This window comes from Gossypium raimondii, chromosome 4 (genome assembly GCF_025698545.1).
Source record: "Gossypium raimondii isolate GPD5lz chromosome 4, ASM2569854v1, whole genome shotgun sequence".
In the NCBI taxonomy this organism is placed as follows: domain Eukaryota; kingdom Viridiplantae; phylum Streptophyta; class Magnoliopsida; order Malvales; family Malvaceae; genus Gossypium; species Gossypium raimondii.
Genome location: NC_068568.1, coordinates 1,034,284 through 1,043,495, shown reverse-complemented (window position 1 = coordinate 1,043,495; position 9,212 = coordinate 1,034,284). Strand labels below are relative to the sequence as shown.

Below are 9,212 nucleotides of genomic sequence, written 5' to 3'. Positions count from 1 at the left end.
TCACAAAAAAAAAGTTGACTAAAATGTTAAGATTTTAATGGCATTGTTGTAGTAGCAACCTTGTGAAAGATTATGTGTAATCCATTACTAACATGAAATTTTTTAATTTGTTAATTTTTCTTTTTTTTAAAATTTTTATAAAGTACGCATGAGCTATCACTTCAGTTGTCATGTCAGTGTCGTTTAGGGTTGAAGTAATTTTATAAAATTTTGAAGGTTGAATATCAAAGTGATAAAAAAAGAATTAGGACCAAAGTGACAAGTGAGGTAAATGTTAGAGATAAATTTATCATTATACTAAAATTCTACACGTTAAAATATTTAAATATAAAAATAGGGTTATATAGAATTTGGTACCTGAATTTAGTTTCAATGTTCAATTTGGTATCTGAGTTTTTCTTTTCCAATTTAGTACCTATGTTTGGCTTCAATATTCAAATTGGCACCTGATTTTTTTTCAATTTGATTCTTGAGTGTTTTCTTTGTCTCAATTAAGCACCCGAGCTAAGGCTCTCAATGATCAATTTGGTACCTAAGGTTTTTTTTTATCCAAATTAACTGCTTATATTCTTTTTACTAAAAATAATCTTAAGTACAAAATTAAACATTGAAATCAGAATCAAATATACAATTTAAAAAAAACTCAAAACCCCAATTAAATATTAAAACTAAATTCAAATACAAAATTAATATAATATATTAACTCTAAAAATAATATATCTCTATTACATTAAAATGTTTTATTTATCACTTAAATTATAAATAATAAAACAAACTAAAACGAAATATAAATAATAATTTTATATTATTTAAAAAAACAACCTTTTAAGAAAAAGAAATAAACTTTTGTACTAACTAAAATATTCTCATATTTTAAATGATTTTACAATAAAAAAATTCATATTTTTACATCTATTTGTACTATATTTGACTTTAGGGTTCTCGATTAATTTTGTATCACAAATTAATTACACATCGATTAAATTCAAAAATAATTTATTTTAGTAAAAATAACAAATATTATTATGAGAAGAATTTTATTTTTATTTAAAATCCATAAAATTTTAAACCTAATATAAATATTTCAATTATTATATTATAAATCTCACATTGACTTGAGGCCACTCTTATATTATTAATAAGTGTCTATTTATTCACTATTTCCTAAGCTAAATTCTTAAACGATGTTATTAAACCAATTTATAAAAATACAAGTCGATATGATTGTGTATATATAAATGATATTATTGTTTCGTAAGCTCAAGCGTGGTGTATGAATCCTAAAAGAGTTTCGAATGGATTTTGAATAATTCTAGACATTGTATAAAAATAATTAATTAATTATATCATCATTAATATTAATCTTAATGAAATAAGTTAATATCCTAATAAATTATACTATACTAAAATTAATAATATTAAACATAATATATATATCATTATTAACATTAACCGAAATCGGTTAGTATCGTAATAAATTATACTAATGATATACTAAACACATTAAAATTATTTGGTACACTGTTAGTGGAATTTTTAGACTTTACAAGTAAGTTCAGGAGTTGAGAAATGTTTTATAGAGTTATAATAAATTATTAAAAAAAATTTAAATATACACATATCAAATTTTTAAGATTTCTTATGGAATAAAAAAGTACATTGTTGTCAATTGAGTCTTATCTCGACTGGCATGGGCATTATTGCTAATGCGGGAGGGCGTGGGTTCGAGTGCGCTGAAGAAGGGTTATGGACAATTCTAGACATTGTGTCAAAAATAAATAAATATGATCGGAACCTATATGAACTAGAAAACAATATTTACATTTTTTATATTTATATAATTTGATTTATTTTATGAGGTGGTTGTATTTATACGGTAACAATAAATTTCAAAAAATCATTTTATTTCTTTAAAGAAAAGGTAAGTATCATGTCTTATATTTACATTAAGGAAGGCATCGCATTTACTTTTTTTTTTAAATAATAGGTTCACTTTTTTTTCTCTATTTAAAATTTCTTAAATTTTCATATATGATTATTTTATTTTACAAAAATTGATTAAAAAAAACAATGCTTGCAATATTTGTATTTTTTACTTATTTATGAATTATTAAATTTTAAAATTATAAATATGTAATGCTTTTAGGTTTTTCATTTATTTATTATGATTTTAAGTTCAAAATTATATTATGTGTAAATTATTTAAATTATAATTAATATTACTACATGTATGCATTAAATTATTTAAATTTACAGATCCTTATAACTCTCAAGATTATAATTAATTTATGCACACTCGTGCATCGCACAAGTAAGAAAATTAATTTTTAAGAATTTTATAGATATCGTAATTGTGTCACAATTTAATTATTTATTATTTTTCATATTTAAATCAGTGTTAAATTTTTAAGAATTGTTTTAGTTGATATAAATTTTCGCAATGCTTTTAATAATTCATAAAAATAAAATTTAGAATAAAACAATAATATTTAAAATAAAATTAACTAACTAAAATCTTTAAAACATATATAGTTAAAATAGCATAATTAATAATATAAATTTAAAAAAAATTATTTTAACCCTTTATTTAATTTTCAACACTTTTAACGTTTAAAACTTATGTTATTTTTCAGATCACCTCAAAATAAATAAATAAAAATTAACGTCTATTAACTTTGTTGCTGTGACATACACGGGGATGTCGTGGATGCCATGTCGACAATTAATTAATTTTCAAAAATAATATATATAAATCATAAAAAAACTAAAAAGTTTAAAAGTTTAAAAAAATTATTTTTTTATTTTTAAAAAACAATTAATTGCTAACGTTTACGTGGATGCCACATCAGCAAAGTTAACAGACGTTAACTTTTTCATCCATTTTTTGGTGATTTAACAAACAATGCAAGTTCAATAACTAAAAAATGTGAGAAATTAAATGAAAAGTTAAAATAATTTTTTCATAGTGTTAAATGTCAGTTCAGTTATAATGTAAAGTATTTTAAAACATGTGGATAGAATTATAAATACGTGTATACTTATCGTATAGATAACTTGAATTTGACACAATAAAAGAACGTACATTGTCATTAAAATTTAAAAGACATAGTGTTAAATTTAGCCCATAACATTTACATCTTTTATCAATCGACTTTTTTTAATTAAATTTGACTATTAACCTTAACAAAAAAAAGTCAATTTGCATTTTAAAGGAAATGGAGATTAGGAGAAATTATTTTATAAATCCTTCTCACCACATCATCCATGATCCATTTTCAATTATTTAATGATATTTCATTAAACTGTCCATGTCATTGATACATAATTTTGGTAATTTTTTATTCTAAACCCCGAACCACAAACCCTTAACCCATAACTCATATTCCTAAACCATGAACTTAGGTTTGGGGTGGGGTTCAGGGCAAAAAAAATTATCAAAATTATATGTCAATGACATAGAAAAAAATGTTAAATTGTCATTAAAATTATAAAATATTAAAAAATAAAAACTCATAAAAATTCAATAAAATTAGCACGAAGTATATGAAGATTATGATGTGTCTTGCCATATTTAAAAATTTAATGTTTTGGTCAGCATTTCAGTTAAAAAATTAACAATTTGACTTTTTTTTCTTTTTTTTCGAAAAGTTGATGGCCAAATTCAGCTATTTTTAAAATGTTAAGGGGAAATGTAGCTAAAAAAAAGTAACAAAGACTTAATTGACAAAAGATTTAAACTTCAAATTCAAGGAATTCATTAAGGAAGTGCATGCTGCATACATGTTTGCAATAAGACATTTATGTTTTAAATATGCTCCATGCCCAGTTTCAGTTGGCATTTAATGCTTAAACTAATATCGAGACTGACAAAAGGCCTTGATTGATATGATTTTGTGATTTTGGGGACTCCAATTGAAATATTTCGATGTTTTGAGATAAATCTAAAATTTGTCATGATTTGAGGGTGTTCTAGTAAAATTAACCCAATACTAAACGATCCACGCGTTTTCTATGTGGTCATACGAAGATCCCGGCCTGACACGTCACACAAAGTTAAAAGACACGTATCCCTCTCGTATCCTTCTGACCGTCCGATTAAAATCTAACAGTCAGAACATCTCACTCTCTCGCTACATCCCTTATAAAAAAAGTGAATATGCAACGAAAAATAATTATTTGCATTAGACACCCCTAAATTATAACTAAAATTCTTAATTTAGTCTCAAACTTCAAAACGTTGACTTACCAAAATATGCAATAAAAAAAGAATTAATTTACTAAACACCCTCAAACTATAACTAAAATTTTAATTTAGTCTCGAACATCAAAATATTGAGTTAATCAAAATACAACCAAATGCTGGATTTAACTTAAAACTTCAAGGCCTTGCTCACATTAGGATCAAATCTTTCAAATCGATCAAATAAGGACTAAACCATTTTGCATTTCGCGCCTACTTGCATATGATATAAAATATCATATTGATTAAGTATTTTTCATTAGCTTAGTCATTAACTCGGGTGTTAAATATCAGCTCGAATCTGACATGAAATATATTTAGAATATACATATAATACCCATTGACTATTTAATTAACAAGCAACTTGATTAATATAACAACAATATTTTTTAGGGGTCAATTTAGAATCTGAGATAAAGTTAAGGGAATTTCGTTAAAAAGGCTCGATAGTTAAATTAAACATTTGGATAAACTATACTAAAGCTTACTAAATTATTTGTAAGTTTATGTTTTGGTCACTCAACCTAAAAAAATTATAAAATGGTGTTGTACTATTCAAAAGTTTTCATTGGACGATTAAAATCACTCTTGTATGGATTTATCTATTTACATTACCTACACTAATCAAAAGTTCTCGTTTTCTTCTCTTTTATAGTTAAGATTTTTTTTTTCATGAAACAGTTTTGAACATCACGAATCTACTCATCGATGAGTATTAATTTACCTTACTGATCATCGAATCGTAGCTTGGTGCTTGCTAGCTGAAAAATAAAAAAAAAACTTAACAACTCAATGACTTAAAAGGACAAACTTCTGGTTAATTAAATGACAATTTTATAACTTTTTGAAATCGAGTGATCAAAACGTCAACATGCTAATAGTTTTGAGACCTTGGGTATAGTTTACCCTAAATATTTTTTTAATCTTTTTTTACTACTGGCACGTGTCTATTTACCAATTATAATTCACCGTTTACCGTATATTTCTTTCCCCTAAAAAACATGCCCTTCTCTCTCTGTTATCGTTTGCTATTTTCTATTTTATTTTCTCGCGTTTTCTCGCTCTCGACAGAAAAAAAAAACCAAATAAAGGAAAAAAAACCAAATAAATCTTTTTTCATCGTTGATTGTTTGAATTGGTTCGAGTTTCCCCAGTTTCTCAACCGCCATCAATCCGAAGAAAAAAATCGATTTTTTTTGCCAAATTCGCCAAATTTGGCAAAATCTCTGTCGATTGCGTTTCGCGGGAGTGAAATTAGGGAATCTTTTTGTTGGTAATCTTTTAATCTTAATGTGGATTTGATTATTTCTCAAACCAGGTTTTCTACTTTGATCTATATTTTTTATTGAAAAAATTTGAAAAATAGTTTATTTGACCTGCTTGGTTCGTCGCAAACCCTAGTTTTTTATTAGGTTTAGTTTTTTTGAGGGATTCAAAAAATAAAAAAAATTTGTGATTTAGGAAATTTCATTGATTCTTTTTTGTGTATAGGTACAGAAGTTAGATTATGCCACTGTTTTTTTTTTTGTTTCCTCTTTTAGGAATTTTTAGTTGATATTTAGGTTTTCTTGAGGAAAAACTCTGTGAAATTTTTGGTGCGTTGTTTTAGTTTACCATCCAAAATCGAGGGTTTTTATTTTTGTTTCATTTAATTTTAGCTGTTCTCACAACTTCCCCCCCCCCCGCGGCAAAAAAGAGAGAGAAAAATAGTAAGACGAGAGATTTTTAGGGTTTGCATTGAAAAAAACTAGGGTTTTTTGTTTAATTAAGATCGAGGAAGGAAAGATCGGATAAATTGGTTGTAAATAGAACAATGGCTTTGAATTTTTCCCATCGGCCGGTCTTTCCTGCTAATTTGACTGAAGATAATCTGCTGTCTCCTATGAGAATCGCGAATGGATACCTTGTTGAAGGTGTAGCAGAGAAGAATGGAGATGGGTGTATGAAACCTTGTCATTCGGATCATGCAATGGAAGATTGCTTTGATTATGGAAGGGATAAGGGTGGTGGTGATCGATGTGGTTCTCAGGAGTCTGTTTCTAATGATATTATTGATCTTTTGCCGTCGGATCCTTTTGGAATGGATATCACTAGTACTTTCACCGCAATTTCCGGTTGGCTTGAGGCCTTGGAATTCGATTATAGTCACTATGTGAGGGATGAGGTGGGGACTGGTGATGGGAGTTATCAGTTTGCTGGATTGAACTTAATTTGGAACAATGCAATGTGGTTCCAAACGTTCCCTGGAAGTATGGGGTTCGAGTGTAAAGGTAGTGCATTGGATCAGTTCGGTGGTGGATGTTCGCAGGTGCAGGAAACAGGGGATGTTTCTCATCGTGATGGTCTTGGATTGGACTGTAATGTAGTTGACACATTGTGTTCTGGGAATGAAGATATGATTTCTGTTGACCTTGAAAAAGAAAATTTTCAGGATTGCAAGGTTCCTTCAGATGGACCCGAAGGAGCTCCTCATGAAGCTCTGATTTTGGCCCTTGGTTATCTGTGTGTGCGGGATCTTCTTGTGGTTGAAAGCGTTTGCACATCTCTGAGGAATGTTGTTCTAAATGATCCTCTTCTATGGAGGAGTATTCACATTGATCAGCCGCTAAACGAGAAGCTTACTGACGATGTTCTTTTACGAATAACTAATAGGGCTCAGGGTAGCTTGCAATGCTTGAGCCTGGTTGATTGCAAAAGTATTAGTGATGAGGGTCTTATGCGCGTGGTTGAAAATAATCCAAAGCTAATCAAGGTTAGTTTGTTGCTTTGAGATTTTGATTCTCGTGTTGGTTTCTATACCTTGCATTGTATTGGTGTGCTAAGTTGTAGGTGTACTTGTTCATGCACGTTTGGTTGATAAGCTGTATGTGAGTTAACAGTATCATGTAGAAGAATTTATTTTATGGAATGTGATTGAAGATGTTTTCATGTTGTAGTATGCTTAATGTTGTTATATTTTGGTTGATTGGTGTTGCTATCTACTCTTTTTGTTTTATTGTACCGATGCTGTTTGTTTTCAGTAGATTTCTTTTGAAAATAAATTATGAACTCAGTTAAAGTCAAATTCATAATAGCCTTTAGACTCATACACAAGAAGGTAAAAGTGTGTACCCTGATGGTTTTTGACTATATTGAACAAAGAACTAGTTTCTCTAGTATGAGTTAGTTTGAATGTGCTGTCCTCTGCCCACACCCTCCACCCCCCCGGGAGCAACATATATATGGAGGTTTAATTCATTTACTGAACTGGTCCAATATTACTGTCAGCTTTGTTAGGTTTGAATGTTTTTAGCTTCTGCTTGGCTATCCTGCCTTGTTGTCTAACATAAATTAAAATTAGATCTTTGCATCTTAATGTAATGATAGGCATAGGAAATTTGTTTCGAGGGCCATTTTTCATTGCATGGAAAATCTAAGTTTGGAAAGAAAAAACACATCAGTGGTGATGTGGAGCAGTAGCTTTTGAAGCATTTTTTCAAAATTAATTGGGAAACATAAAAGCTGTCTCTTGTTTCTTTGGGAGTCTGGCTTTTAATTTTATTTGCTGTGATGGTTTTGTTTAGTTCAATATATCTTTCTACAATTTGAATCAATATATATATAACTGTAAGATACTAAATATTTCCTCCTTGTAGCTGAGTGTACCTGGATGTACAAGACTAAGCATCGAGGGTGTTTTGAATAGCCTAAAGGCTTTGAAGTCTATGGGCACACAAGGGGTGAAGCATTTGAGGATCGGTGGGCTTTTTGGTGTGACACTGAAACATTTTGAAGAGTTGAAATTCCTGTTGGGCATAGACAACCAGATTCAGCAGATTGTGCAGAAGCCGCATTTTTATAACCGAAGAAATTTGTATATCTCTAGCGAAGATGATCGTGCCATTGATATTGAAATGTGCCCAAGATGCCAGAATATGATGCTTCTCTACGATTGTCCTGCAGAGCGCTGCCGGCAAAAAGTGCATACTGCTCAATTATGCAGGGCATGCAGTCTTTGCATATTACGGTGTCTTCAGTGTGGTCGGTGCATTAATGACAGCGAGTATGAAGAAACGTTTAGTCTGGAGTATCTTTGCTCAGATTGTTGTAAGCAAGAACCAGCAAAATCCCACGACAGGCCAGATAGGATGATTGGCTCGTCCAGTTTACCTGAAACTGGCAGCTTTCATCTTCATGGCTAGACTGAAATATTTCACATTTTCTGTTCTCTACTCCCAGTTAAGGTGTCGTGTTATCTCTCATATCTTTTCTTTTACCTTTTAATCTGCTAATAGTGTCAACCATCTTGGGTCCTCGGAGCCAAAGGTTCAGTCACATTCCCACAGAAGAGCTGAAAAGACAATAAAATCTTTTGCTGCACGCGTTGTCCAAGAGAAATAATCTTGTTTGGTTGGTTTTCGATTGACACGTCAATGCTGCCAAGAATAAGGTGGAAATCATGAATTTGCCGACATGAAAATAGATTCCCCAAGGAAGCACTCATCTATTCATATCGTTAAACGAGAATATTTCTGGCCACCATCACTTTTGCAAGGCAAGTCGCTTTTTAATTATTATCTTAATGTGATTTTCTTTAGTCTCTGTTTATTGAAATCTTTGTTCACTGAACTCGGGAAATACAATATCTGTTCTATTGATTCCCTAGTAATTGGATTTTATATTTAATCTGCCCTGTGATTGAATTTGTACGTGATGCTAGCTTTCGACATATGATTAGAATACGATGTTTTAACATTTTATAAGTCCAGACTTTAGAGGAAGCTTGAACCCTTTTGCAGATAATAGTCATGTATAGTAGTATTGAAAGGTGTTAAGGATGTTAGAAAACAGAGTTGGAAGTGCCGAAGGAATAGGGACCGTATCATATTAGTGGCCAAATTGAATGTCATTACTGTTTAAAGTTTAGAATTAAACTGCAATTAAAAAATATTTTTTATACTTAACTCTGTTATAATTTGAGGTTAATAGAGGG

At 29.7% G+C, this 9,212-nt stretch overlaps 1 protein-coding gene across 1 annotated transcript; it reads left to right on the top strand.

The window, feature by feature from the left end:
* Window positions 1-5,271: 5,271 nt before the first annotated feature.
* Window positions 5,272-8,928, top strand: LOC105779613 (F-box protein SKIP14). Its single transcript, XM_012603438.2, has 2 exons — window positions 5,272-6,992; window positions 7,876-8,928. Exons 1-2 carry the CDS (start codon window positions 6,054-6,056, stop codon window positions 8,419-8,421), a joined length of 1,485 nt encoding a protein of 494 aa, XP_012458892.1. The 5' UTR covers window positions 5,272-6,053; the 3' UTR covers window positions 8,422-8,928.
* Window positions 8,929-9,212: the final 284 nt, after the last annotated feature.

Bases quoted from the DNA above. Each gene is read 5' to 3' on its own strand.
- LOC105779613 (XM_012603438.2), top strand. From the start codon at position 6,054: ATGGCTTTGAATTTTTCCCATCGGCCGGTCTTTCCTGCTAATTTGACT. The intron at 6,993-7,875 runs GTTAGTTTGTTG...TCCTCCTTGTAG, and splicing joins ATAATCCAAAGCTAATCAAG to CTGAGTGTACCTGGATGTAC.